This window comes from Schistocerca nitens, chromosome 1 (assembly GCF_023898315.1).
Source record: "Schistocerca nitens isolate TAMUIC-IGC-003100 chromosome 1, iqSchNite1.1, whole genome shotgun sequence".
Taxonomy (NCBI): domain Eukaryota; kingdom Metazoa; phylum Arthropoda; class Insecta; order Orthoptera; family Acrididae; genus Schistocerca; species Schistocerca nitens.
This window is the reverse complement of record NC_064614.1, coordinates 923896704-923911630: the sequence shown is the minus strand read 5'-3', so window position 1 is coordinate 923911630 and position 14927 is coordinate 923896704. Positions and strand designations below refer to the sequence as shown.

General features: G+C 38.6%; 1 protein-coding gene across 1 annotated transcript in view; it reads left to right on the top strand.

Moving 5' to 3' along the window:
• LOC126193003 (dynein axonemal assembly factor 10) overlaps positions 1–7739 on the top strand; it is a 217218-nt gene extending 209479 nt beyond the window's left edge. The window contains exon 9 of the mRNA XM_049932651.1: positions 7500–7739. Coding sequence (XP_049788608.1) covers positions 7500–7704 — 205 coding nt within the window. The 3' untranslated portion in view covers positions 7705–7739. The remainder of the gene's footprint in view (positions 1–7499) is intronic.
• Positions 7740–14927: the final 7188 nt, after the last annotated feature.

Below are 14927 nucleotides of genomic sequence, written 5' to 3'. Positions count from 1 at the left end.
CATGTTTACTAGCCTTTTTTTGTTTTAGTCCATATTAAAACCTCTAAAAATATAGAAAGCAAAGAGCATGCAGTAGAAGAGATTTTTTTCACAATATTGAAGATAAAGAAGTGCTCATAGATCTTAATGTTTGGTTCTTAGAGCCCACATTTACTAGACTTTTTTGCTTGAAATAATCATTCCAGTTATATCTGCGAATGCTGAACATTCCTCCTGGGGCACCCTGTATATTCTTTTGCTTTATCTAACAGAACGACAGAACTCAGGTAGTTCACTAACTCCATGCCTGTAAAAATCACCTGGTTCTCCGATAAAGAAGTTATCAGATCAGGTTTGAACAGCATTACAGTAATATCACAAATTGAGTCTGCCTTGATACAAAAGACCTTGTTATTCATTTATTTCTTAATTATCCCAAACTAGTTTCGACAACAAATATCACCATCATCAGTGCGGTTTTTTAATCTAAAAAATGCAGAAAATGGTATGGTTGTACAAACACAGTAAAACATTATTACATTTTTACAAATCGTCTTTTGAAATATAGTTTTATATTGATACTTTCATACTACCTTATTTATTGTATGCTACAGCATGTTTTAAGCAATTATTGGCGCTGTTTGTGACATATTTTGTGTGCTCATTTTTTTTTCTGTTGCCATCATTTTACTTAGCCTTTGGTTATTAACACTGGTCCCATGAAAGCCCAGGTGAATACAGCCCCCCCCCCCCCTTTTTCACTTCCAGTGCATAATGTTGCTCCCACTGGCCTGTGTGTGTGTCATGGCGCAAGTTCTGCGCAGCCAGTCACCTAGATGACAACCTGGTGTAACAAGACCTGTGATTCATCTGACTACGTGACATGTTTCCATTGATCCACAGACCAGTCCTTACAATCCCATGCCCACTGCAATCATGATGGTATCAGTGGGCTAACATGGGAATACATAAGGATCATCTGCTGTGGACCTCCATGTTCAACAATGTGTGCAGAACATTGTGCTCTGAAACACTTGTGCCAACACCAACACTGTACACTGTTATCAGATCTGTGAGAGATTGCCATCTGAGCCTCTTCACAGGGCAAAAATGCATTGGAAATCCACATTCTGTAATGAAGCATGGATGCCCATCACCTACTCACGAGCTCACTGTACTTCAACCACATTCCATAAAACAGCCAACCATCTTTGCAATTTCCAAGGTGCTTGTCTCCAGACGCTGGGCCATGACAATCTGCCATTTGTCAAAGTTGTTTATGTCTGTGAATTGCCACATTTGCACCCTGTATTGTCACTAGAATGATTCCCCATTCATCTGTGCTCTGCTTATGTATTTCCTGACCATGTCATGTGCCCACATTACCACTATGTTCGTTCAGTCTCATGGTGGGCAATGGTGATAATGTTTTGACCCATCAGTGTGTATTGATGTGCATAGCTAAATCTTAATTGTAAAACCTTGTAAAAAATAGAAAGTGTGTCAAATGAAAGCCATAAACATGTCACAAAAAATCAAAATGTGGCATCTGTAGCTTGTAAGTTTGTAAGCTTGTTACAGTGCACTGAAGGGTCATTAATTTATTAAGTACTAGCTGCACCCAGCCACACTTCATTGTAGCTTAGTCTGGTTAAATGGAAAACAGAGAAAATAGAAAGGACATGTTTCTAATTTATGTGGGAATTGGATATACATCATAATCTCTCCCTGCCCCTTTCTCTATCCATCTCCTCCTCCTGCTATCTATGTCCATCTCCTCTCACCCCTTCCCTCCTCTTCTCTGACTATGAGCTTTGTTTATTGTTATTGCAAATTCAGATTCTGTAGCAGTTTTCTAATCACAAGCCAGAAATACAACTTTCCTTTTTTTCCTGTACAAACCATCTGTGAGAAAGAAACCAAAATAGCACATTGTAGTGTGTACAGTGTATGTTTTAAAATATATATAATAAGGAAGAATATTTGTGTGTGAGAAACAGTTTAAATGCTCTGCTATTGTGATTAAAATTGCCTGTAATAAAGGCATAAAATCCTCACATTTTTACAGCAGAGAATTTTCTTTCCTACAGACAGTTTCATTGGAAACCGTATATATTGTTGTCTAAAAAATGATATAGTCTATGTCCATCTGAGTGTTTAGTAGAGCATCATTTAAAATTTGAAGTAATATTGTGAAGCATGGCCGGCCGGTGTGGCCGAGCGGTTCAAGACACCTCAGTCTGGAACCGCGCGACTACTACGGTCGCCGGTTCGAATTGTGCCTCGGGCATGGATGTGTGTGATGGCCTTAGGTTAGTTAGGTTTAAGTAGTTCTAAGTTCTAGAGGACTGATGACCTCAGATGTTAAGTCCCATAGTGCTCCGAGCCATTTGAGCATTTTTGTGAAGAATGTTTTGATATTTTTCATAAAAATGTTTCTCCCTTACATATTACGTATCTGTATAAATAAAAATGTTAATGTTTATTTGTACAGAATCATAAATCTCTGAAAATTACACACCAATTGCTTTGAAATTTTGACAAAATTTTATATTCGAATAAGCGCGTGTTTTTACATACCTTCTGGAACACCATGTGCTATATAAATTATATACATATTAAATAAAAATGTAAATATATACGAAGTCTGTCTAAAAAGTATCCGACCTTTGATTTTCCCGTGCAAAATAGAGACGATAGCATGGTACTGCTGTACACAGTAAAGGAAGAGACCTTTATGGGCATGCGTGAATTTTGTCCCTGCTTTCCAGCACGTCAGTTGCTGCCTGTCGGTCGCTGAGTGAGATGCTACACAACGTGTTCGTAGGATTACCGATTCTCTCAAGATGACTGAACACGTTGAGCAAAGATACTGTATCAAATTTTGTCAAAAGCTTGGTGATTCTCAAAGCGAAACAATTCATAAGATTCAGCAGGTGTTTGGATGAGATGTGATGGGTGTAACACAAAAAAATTCAAAAATGGCCGCACATCAGTGGAGAGTGACCAGTGTTCTGGCAGGCCCCAACTACTTGTAGTGCAGCTGTTGTTGAGAGGGTGCAAAATTTGGTGATGCCAGATCATTGTTTGACTGTGCAGGAGATTGCCCAAGAAGTTGGAGTGAGTAAAGATTCTGCACATGCAGTTTTGCATGGTGACTTGAACATGCACTGAGTGGCTGCGAAATTCATGCCCAAGTTGTTGTCACCAGAACAAAAGACCTCCATTTTGACGTTACACAGGACACCACCAACACTGATCCTGGGTTTCTGAACACTGTGATAACTGGAGATGAGTCATGGGCGTACAGGTATGACCCAGAAACAAAAAGACAGTCGTCGCAATGGAAGCATCCCGAGTCTCCAAGGCCGAAGAAAGTCCGGCAGGTGTGAAGCAAAATCAAGGTAATGCTGACTGTCTTCTTTGATGTCCGTGGAATTGTGCATCATGAATATGCACTGGAAGGACAAACAGTAACAAAGGAGTACCATCAAGATCTTCTTCTGTGACTCTGTGACGCAGTTCGGTGCAAAAGACCAGACATGCGGATGACAAAAAACTGGCAACTACATCACAACAACGCTGCCACACATTCATCCCACTTGATCCAAAATTTCTTGGCCAAACATGCAATTATAGCTGTTCGCCAACCTTCCTACTCTCCAGACATGGTTCCTTGTGACTTCTGGTTGTTTCCAAAATTGAAGGCCGCTGAAAGGATCCCATTTTGAGAGCAGAGAAGAGAGCAGAGAGAGAACACAATGGCAGAGCTGAACACCATTCCAAAAGAAAACTTCCAGAGGTGTTTCCGGCACTGGAAGGATCGGTGGGGTAAGTGTGTGCATGCACAAGGGGCCTACTTTGAAGGGGATTAGGGTCCCAACCCCATCAGGTATTCGAAATATTTTTTCTGGCCAAAGGTTGGGTACGTTTTAGACAGGTCTCGTATACCGTATGGTGCTCCAGTATGTATATAAAAATATGCACTTACTCAAATGCGGCAGTGCTTCAAACTTGCAAAGGAATCAGTGAAGAACTTTCAGAGACTTAAAATTTTGAACAAACGAACATTCATATATAGACACATACACACTATATGCCAGTCCCATAAGTATATAAGAAATGTGTGCATTCTAATGCAACATTGTGTCAAAATTTGAAAGTAGTTGTCGAACATCTTTGGAGATATAAGACTTCGAACAAATGAACATTTACATTTTTATTTATATGTGGGTAAATGTTCATTTGTTCAAAATCTTAAATTTCCAAAATTTGTTCACTGATTCCTTTGAAATTGTGACACAGTGTTGCATTTGAATGTGCTCATGTTTTTATATGCATCTTGGAGTGTCATAGAGTGTGTAAATATGTATAGTGTACATACGAGGGTGGTTTGAAAAGTTCTCGGAACCGCCATGAGAGGTCAGCGCTAGCGCAATGAGTTGCTCAAGTGATATTAATTGGACTGTTGCCTGTAAACACGTGCCACATCAGTGCTCTTGGAAGAGAGCTGTGGCAGTGACGTGGCTCTGTTGTTGTTCCCGCGTAGTGATTTGTGAAGATGGAAAAAATGGAGATTCAAGCAGTGATTAAGTACTTCGTAAAGAAAGGTATGAAAGCAAAGGACGTTCATGCCTATTTCCAGAATACACTGGGAGACTCTGCTCCTTCATACTCAACTGTTGCCAAGTGGTCAAATGAATTTAAATTTGGTTGGGAGAGCTTAGATGATGATCCGTGCAGTGGTTGGCCAAGATGTGTCACTACTCCAGAAATCATTGCAAAAGTACACAAAATGGTCATGGAAGATTGCCGATTGAAAGTGCATGATATTGCTCACGCTTGCCAGATATCATCTGAAAGGGTATATCACATTTTAGCTGAAGAATTAGAAATGAAAAAATTATCTGCAAGATGGGTGCCATGACTCTTGACACTGGCACCCGCACACATGCTGTTGCTATGGCAAAATTACACGAACTAAGGTATGAATTGTTGCCACACCCACCTTATTCACTCGATATAGCTCTATCAGATTTCTATGTCTTCCCAAAACCGAAAATTTCTCTTGGTGGACGAAGATTCACTTCAAACGAAGAATTGATAGCAGGAGTTGACAACTATTTTGCAGGACTGGAGGAAACTCATTGTCAACTGGAACATCGTTGGACCAAGTGCATTAATCTACAAGGAGACTACATTGGAAAATAAAAAAAGTTTCAGTGATGTTACTTTTTTTCTATTCTGTTCTGAGAACCTTTCAAACCCTCGTATTATACAACATTGTGGGAAAATTTCAAAGCAATCAGTGAAGAACTTTTGGAGATTTACAATTTTGTACAAACGAACATTTATATTTTTATTTACATAGATTAGCATTGTACACATAGCCACATGACACTGGGAAGATGGCTGCCCCATTAGCAACTTGCATCAGGGATGAAAATTGATTTCTTATTTGAATTATGTATAGTTAATGTCTACTGAAATTAATTGGAGAATAAAGGTCCAGTACAATGATGCATATGTGACAGCAACGAATCTACTATTGGAGTTGGAAGTTCAGAAACTATATGACACTTGTGGCACCTAGAGCCTTCTCTGGATCAGGCAGATTGCATTATGTTTTCAGGATTGCTACAGCCATGGGATTGACTGTAATGAAAAACTGCTGAACACTATTGCAACAACTCTAAATGTTAGCCATGTTTATACTTTCCATATGAAGGATTAAGTACTCAATTTTCATAAAGTGTCTGGAAGATGTACGCTGCCGGAGCTGACTCATGAGGTGAAAGAGCAATGTATTAGCACATGTGAAAAGTTTTTGTAAAGAGAAGAACCCAGAGACAAGACCTGGGTCCATTATAGTCAATCAGAGATGAAGAGAGCGAGCAAAAAATAGTGAAATTGCTCATTACGCAAACTGTGTAAGTTTTCATACAGCTATAAGCAACAAGTTTTGTGCTTGCCCTATTCTGGGACAGAAAGGCACCATGTTGTTGTCCATCCCACCCCTCCTGCCAGTGAAGTCATTGCAGTAGTCAATATCTTGGAAACTCATAGAAGCAGTGCATGTCAAGAAGTTCCATTTTGATGCAGAGGTAACTGATATATATTTACTGTTTTAATTTTTACTAGCTTTACATTTGGGTTCTCAATATCTACCAGAGCATGCACGAGAACGAGAATTGTGGAATATTTTTCTTGTGCCTTCTAAAACAGCTGTAGTAAATTAGTTTTTACAATTCCTCACTTCTCAAAATTTCATTGGCAGCTCTTGGTTCGGTTACACCCTCAGCAGCCATCTGTGTAATAGTTTGGGGATAAAGAAATGCCTCATCCTTTTGTTGCCTACATGGCAAAAAACTGTTGTGTGCCTCATTTAATAATCTTTAAAAAACTCTATTTTATCACTTGTCTACTAATGGCAGTTTCTTTTTGCAGTTGCTGGGAAAAGGTATAAGACTCTCATGCAAAATTCACTTATATGATTTGTAAATTTATTGGATGATCACTGTAAACATAATTAATTGCTCAATGTGATTTGTGTGCTTACTGTGAAACAAAGGTTACTGATTTCTCCTGTTTCATACTAACATTCATGTGTCACTTAAAACACATTTGTAATACAAAAACATCAATTTATGAGCCTAGTGATGATGTATAGGTATGTTAGTCTAATAAAAGGCTAAAACCAATTTTTGTGTAATTTCTTAAATGCTGTACCCATTGTCGTGGAAACTCTTGGAAGGTGCAACATGTGAAATAAGGGAAAGGTAACCACTCATCTATAGTGGACAGATGTGTGGTGCATAGAAACACATAACAGGAAACACTATTCACATGACCTTTCATGCTCATGCTCCTTTTCTAGTAAAAGTACACACAGACACCCAAATGCACACTCCCATGGTCACGAAAGTGTGCATTTTGGTGTCTCTGGGGTTGTGTGTACTTTCACTAGAAAAAAGAGCAAAAGTTTGAAAGGTAGTGAGAACTGTGTTCTCTGTTAAATGTCTCTATGCTCCACATATCAGTCTGCTATAGGTGAGTGGTTGCCTTTCTCTTATTTTACATACTCATTATAATGTTATAAGATAATTTATTTGGCATTTTTAAGCAAATTTACATTTTTTTAATGACTAACTTCAGTAAGCTACTTTTGAATTACAGCTAGCCTTACCATGCTTATGCTGTAATTTACTCCTTTGATGTTGCATGACTGTAACAAGGGAGCCTCATATGTCATGTACTACCATATTGTTTCTAAAGAAGAACAGTGAATTTTTGCCTTTTCTGCAGACAGTCTCCAGTGTCACACATGTTTCTCTTGCATTGTGGTTGATATTTTGATTGTTGAGAATTGGCCATAAAAGAGAGTTATGGCTATTTTAATATATTATAGCCAATAGGATTTTCATGTGAATCATTCATAGCATTGCCATTTATTACCTCTTAGCTTGCATATTAATAAAGTCACTCCAGAATAGTAAAATTATTCATTTTGGTTGTTCCAGCAATTACCCTGCACAGCGAGTGAAAACAACAGATGATGGAGCAGTAGGTGTAGTGGGGACAGTTAGTTTACTGCAAAACAACACATTGTCCAGTCAGCCAATCTCAAGCTATGACTGGAATCCAGATAAAATAGGACTGGCCTTATGTACAGCATTTGATCAGACATTACGTGTTGTCATTGTAACTAAATTAAATAACTATTAAGCACCAAAATAAAAAGTAAATTTTATGAAAGAAAGACTGATTCATAACTTTAAAACAAATGATTCAATGTGCAGTCTGTAACCTTCTCCTTTTTGTTGTCATTAAAACTTCTGCACTGCAACCATTTGTAAGTGTGCTATTTGCAGCAGTATCAACACAGGTCTTACGATGATGATTAATGGTCATTTGTCATTTCAAAGAAAATAAATCCAGAGAAGAGAAGTTTATGCTCAAGAACACAACAGTAATTTATTGTAAAATTATTTTTGCCAACCTTCTGGCAGATAATCAGGATAAGTGAGGTATTTTGTAGATTTAGAAGTAAGCCAAAGGGTAGTGTTCATATTGCTTAGATCGCTTTAGGAGAAAAATAGATTCTCCATACATTATTCATGAAATATGAACTAATATTCATACCTTCATTATTAATGATTTTCTTTCCAAAGTCATCAGAATTTTGAGTAGTTTGTGAGGAGGTGAGTCATTATATGTTTGATATTGGTAATTTATATAAGCGTAAGAGAAATTAAACAATCTGGAGTTATTTCTCTCACTTGAAGTCCCTTAATAGATTATATTACATGTTATTAATTTGAGTGAAACAGTTTTACAAAGAGACTATGACATACACATAAATATGATGATAGATATCTGAGTACTGGCACTGCGTGGTTCTATTGTACTTGCATATTGAGCCTCTGGGCATTACACTCACATTAACATTTATTAGATGTACTGTGTATTGCCAGAAACTTTATTTTGCTGTAGTAATTGTGGACATGGAGTACTAACTGGCACTGAATTGAGTGCTAAATTGGCGAGACCTTACCAGGCTGTGATTCTAATGGATATAAAAATCTATGTTGTTTCAGCTATTATACAGTGTTTCACCCCTCTGCTTCTGGCAGATGCAAGTGTACACAGAGCGCAACAAACTTTCAGCAACAAGAATGTAGAAAAATTAGTAATTTTGTTGTTATGTAGCTCTCATACTAGAAATGTCAGCTAACTGTGCAGGATGAATACCAAATCATGTTTTTAAACGTAGTGCTATTTTGGGTCAGGTAATATGGAATATGATGATGATGATGAGAGGTCCCATACTCCGAGGAGCGTAGGGGACGATGCGGGAGACCCGCACCGCTGTACTAGGCAAGTTCCTAGTGGAGGTGGTTTGCCATTGCCTTCCTCTGACCTTAATGGGAATAAATGATGATTATGAAGGTGACACAACAACACCCAGTCATCTCGAGGCAGGAAAAATCCCTGACCCCAGCGGGAGTCGAACCCGGGACCCCGTGGGTGGGGAGCAAGTACTCTACCACAAGACCACGAGTGGCGGACAATATGGGATATAGAGTCACAGAATAAAAATTTTACAAAGCAAGACATTGCAGGTGAACTGTAGAGGGTAAACAAGTGCAGAAAGCTATCATAATCAATGTCATTTGTAATTTCTTTCAAGAGAATTAAGTTGGTGTTAGAACAGTTGTTTACGCCAGGTGGCAGAGTCACATATGGTGTCGTTCCAATTACTTCTATCATTAGGTTAGATAACACCAGTCACAGCTTGGTTAATAGCAAAGTAACTAAAAAATGGGAGTGAGCATCATTGTCATGAGGTTAAAATATGAAAGGTTGTGAGTATCCTTTGGTCAGTATAAATGTCAGCTGTCCTTGTTGCAACAGACTATTCAAAGATGAAAGAGTAAAATTAATGAGCTATTTACATTCATGAATTAGATTCATTAAACCCAGTTAATTTAATGCCCCCTCTTTGAACATATTTGATCACTAATATACATATATATTATGTTTTACAGGACTTAAGTTAGCAAATATGGTGGCAGTAGTTGTCACTTACACTAGGAATTGCTATATATTTAAGGACATTGGTACCAATAAATTTTGTCAAGCAGCATTTGTGTACATGTACAACAAAAAGGGCATTTCATAACAGATCCTATGTAACCTAGTATGCATGCTGATCTCCTGCAGGGTATTTTAACATATCCATAAATCATAAATCATCTGCATGTTCAGTGGGTCTGCTTACAGAAAAAAGTGTTTGCTGACAGTTTAAATACAGTTTCTTAAAACACTCTTGTAGCAAAAATTTGCTGCAGCAGCACAATCATTTAATTTAATCCCTTCTGTATCCTTTCCAACTAGGGTAGCAAACTTCTTCAAAACAGTAACGTGTAATGCATTGTATCAGGGCCAATGATGGGTTACACTGTCTGTACTTCTAAAAGATGAGAGATGATGGAGATATTAATTTTTTTTATTGATAGTTAAGTTTCAGGCAGCATATTGTGAGAGAAATGGTCTATTATTATGTGCAGCTAATATAAGGTATATGGACACAGCATATTATAATTCCTCCCTCTCTCTTGTGAATAACTTAAGTATCACTTGTTTTATGTGATTAACAAGAAGAGAAGACAGAATAAGAGTGGTTTTAAAAAATTGTCACAATCAGTGATTGTTGGTCTGCTACTAATATTATGATGCATGATTATGGAAAGAAATATAAGTATTTCAGTGCTAGTATTTGTGTGACATAGCAGTGTTTCTTTTAAATAGATTGGACGCCATAAAACAAATTTTTTATGGATGCAGGTTCGTTTATTGGTCATGCAATATGTATTCTAGGCTGCAGCAATGGTGGCTGATAAATAGGATCACGATATAAGTAACACTAACTCATTGATTTCAGTCCTGGAAAAAAAACATTTAAAAAGAAGGTAAGGACAGGAAATATCAGTAATGTTAAACAAAAGTAATTCAGTTTTAGATCATGATTATGTAATTAATCTAAGTTGTACATTGAATAATACTATCACCATCTGCTTTTCATGCAGACAGGAGAGGCACCAAGAAGTAAGTAGTACAAAAAGAACTGAGCTAGACCTATAACTTGTTTTAAAACAAAAATTATCATCTCAGATCTTGAAAGGCTGTGGATTCTCATTCATAATTTTCTATTACGTGGCCTCCTTGAATGGTATTGCCACAGTTTTTTGTAGTCAACTTGACAGTGCCATTCAAAGAATCACCTCCCTGCAGATATACTCACATAAGGGAGTTTGTTACTTTTCATTTTCCACTACTGTGACAGTTCACTCATATTAATAAACAGTTTCACAAACACACACACACACACACAAAGCATAGTGTGTTTATGTAACTGCTACAAGTAAACAACTGTTTGATTTTCATTTCATGGAGACTAAACATTGATGTTAGGGCTGATTTACAAAAAGCCTAAAGTAGTCTGGTTAACACATTTTCAACAGTTGACAAAATGAACGTAGGGACATATGACAGGTGATGTCAGTGGTTGTCAGATGCCAATCAGAAGGATAGGACCCAGACAATGAGTTACGTGGTTGCAATAATCCAGGTGGTCACTCATACAAGCATTAAGTTTCCAGCATAGGACAGGTTTCATGGAACAGTCATGTAGTGGGATCAGAAATGACTTTGCACAGCTCACAGTGGTAGTGCTGAAATAAATGTCGTTATTACAAAACAAAAGTTTTTGCTTACAAGTCAAACCTAGGTTATATAAGAAATACATATAAACCAAGGAGCTCTGCACATTATTATTATTATTATTATTATTATTATTATTATTGCTTTGGGTACATGGTTTTAGAGCTTATTCTTTTTTTTTTTTATAAAAGCGTTTTTGTAGCAGAATTCACTATCTCCTTGTTTATTGTGGAACACAACATGTGTTCAATCAGTCTTACATTTCACTAAGGTTCATAGTTGCAAACATTTTCACCTGACCTATTTCCGTATTAACCCTGATCATGTCATTTGAATGTCTTTTAACGGTGCCACCTCTGCATCACACCGCTAACAATCATATTCCTCTTGCTGCATGTGATTGTTGCTGGTTATGTGCATGGCCAAGGCTCACAGTCAGTTGGCGATACAGCATGATGGTTACTGTGTTTGTGTGTGTTCTTGTGTGGGATTCCATGTCAATCAATTCAAATATGTCGGTATGTCCCTCTTCTGCACACCGAACCACAGGCAACTAGCAGCCCGTGGGACTGAATGCAGGTAAGGTTAGTTTTTACCTCTTTGAAGCATCTGCATGAGCAAAACTGTCTGGTGGCATTGCACAACACATTCCAGGTATAGGATTTTGCTCACATGTTGCCCAGTATTTTAATATATTTATTCCAGTCTCAAATGTTTAATTCTTTTTTAGGTGCATAAGCAGATTTCACAATGGTTTTGTCATTGGCTTTATGTTAAATGAACATATTCCAAATGAGTCCCCATTGATCTTGTTAGTCTCCAAGAAACTCAAAAATATTTTCTTACTACATTTGTTCTTATAAATGAATAGGTAAAAAATCTATTCACCAAGCGATGACAGAAGAGGAACACATACACAAAAGGATGTAACTTTTACAGGCTTTCTGATCCAGTGGCTCCTTTTTCTGGCAGAAGACTTGAAGGGGAAGGAAGAGGGTGGAGGAAAAGGACTGGAGAGGTTTAGGGAAAGGCATACAGTTCAAAAAAAGCCGCCCAGAACCCCGGATGAGATTTGAAAACCTGAGAGCTTAAAGGTTGAAGACAAGGTAATATGCAAGACAGAGATTACTACTAAAACACCATGCATGAGTTAATAAGTGTGAAAAGCTAAGTGCATTGTATGTAACAGAGGTGGGATCATGAAAAATAGACAAGTCAGAAAATGAAAGATGTAGGAAACTAAAATGGAGTGAAAAATGGAGTAGTTACTGTGAATAAATGCCAAGATGGAAGAAATTAACATAAATTAAGGCTAGGTGGGTGGCGACAACTAAGGACATGTTGTAGTGCTAGTTCCCACGTGCAGAGTGCTGAGAAACTGGTTTCTGGGGGAAGAATCCAGATGTTGTGTGTGGTGTAGCAGGCACTGAGGTCACAACTGTCATGTTGTACAGCATGCACTGCAACAGGATATTGTGCGTTGCCTGTATACACCCTCTGCCTATGCCCATTCATCATGACCGATAACTGGGTGGTAGTCATGTCAATGTAAATGGTTGAACAGTGTTTAAATAATGACTGGTATGTGACATGTCATTTCACAGGTGGCTCTTCCTTTGATAGTATATGTTTTGCCAGTTACAGGGCTGGAATAGGTGGTAGTAGGAGGGTGCACAGGGCAAGGCTCGCAGCAGGAATGGTCACAAGGGTAGGAGCCATAGGGTAGGGAGATCTACATCTATATCCATACTCCGCAAGCCACCTGACGGTGTGTGGCGGAGGGTACCCTGAGTACCTCTATCCGTTCTCTCTTCTATTCCAGTCTCGTATTGTTCGTGGAAAGAAGGATTGTCGTTATGCTTCTGTGTGGGCTCTAATCTCTCTGATTTCATCCTCATGGTCTCTTCGCGAGATATACGTAGGAGGGAGCGATATACTGCTTGACTCTTCGGTGAAGGTATGTTCTCGAAACTTTAACTAAAGCCCGTACCGAGCTACTGAGCGTCTCTCCTGCAGAGTCTTCCACTGGAGTTTATCTATCATCTCCATAATGCTTTCGCGATTATTAAATGATCCTGTAACAAAGTGCGCTGCTCTCCGTTGGATCTTCTCTATCTCTTCTATCAACACTATCTGGTACGGATCCCACACTGCTGAGCAGTATTCAAGCAGTGGGCGAACAAGCGTACTGTAACCTACTTCCTTTGTTTTTGGATTGCATTTCCTTAGGATTCTTCCAATGAATCTCAGTCTGACATCTGCTTTACCGACGATCAACTTTATATGATCATTCCATTTTAAATCACTCCTAATGCGTACTCCCAGATAATTTATGGAATTAACTGCTTCCAGTTACTGACCTGCTATTTTGTAGCTAAATGATAGGGGATCTATCTTTCTATGTATTCGCAGCACATTACACTTGTCTACATTGAGATTCAATTGCCATTCCCTGCACCATGCGTCAATTCGCTGCAGATCCTCCTGCATTTCAGTACAATTTTCCATTGTTACAACCTCTCGATACACCACAGCATCATCTGCAAAAAGCCTCAGTGAACTTCCGATGTCATCCACCAGGTCATTTATGTATATTGTGAATAGCAACAGTCCTATGACACTCCCCTGCAGCACACCTGAAATCACTCTTACTTCGGAAGACTTCTCTCCATTGAGAATGACATGCTGCATTCTGTTATCTAGGAACTCCTCAATCCAATCACACAATTGGTCTGATAGTCCATATGCTCTTACTTTGTTCATTAAACGACTGTGGGGAACTGTATCGAACGCCTTGCGGAAGTCAAGAAACACGGCATCTACCTGTGAACCCGTGTCTATGGCCCACTGAGTCTCGTGGACGAATAGTGCGAGCTGGGTTTCAGACGACCGTCTTTTTCGAAACCCATGCTGATTCCTACAGAGTAGATTTCTAGTCTCCAGAAAAGTCATTATACTCGAACATAATACGTGTTCCAAAATTCTACAACTGATCGACGTTAGAGATATAGGTCTATAGTTCTGCACATCTGTTCGACGTCCCTTCTTGAAAATGGGGATGACCTGTGCCCTTTTCCAATCCTTTGGAACGCTATGCTCTTCTAGAGACCTACGGTACACTGCTGCAAGAAGGGGGGCAAGTTCCTTCGCGTACTCTGTGTAAAATCGAACTGGTATCCCATCACGTCCAGCGGCCTTTCCTCTTTTGAGCGATTTTAATTGTTTCTCTATCCCTCTGTTATCTATTTTGATATCTACCATTTTGTCATCTGTGCGACAATCTAGAGAAGGAACTACAGTGCAGTCTTCCTCTGTGAAACAGCTTTGGAAAAAGACATTTAGTATTTTGGCCTTTAGTCTGTCATCCTCTGTTTCAGTACCATTTTGGTCACAGAGTGTCTGGACATTTTGTTTTGATCCACCTACCGCTTTGACATAAGACCAAAATTTCTTAGGATTTTCTGCCAAGTCAGTACATAGAACTTTACTTTCGAATTCACTGAACGCCTCTCGCATAGCCCTCCTCACACTACATTTCGCTTCGCGTAATTTTTGTTTGTCTGCAAGGCTTTGGCTATGTTTATGTTTGCTGTGAAGTTCCCTTTGCTTCCGCAGCAGTTTTCTAACTTGGTTGTTGTACCACGGTGGCTCTTTTCCATCTCTTACGATCTTGCTTGGCACATACTCATCTAACGCATATTGTACGATGGTTTTGAACTTTTTCC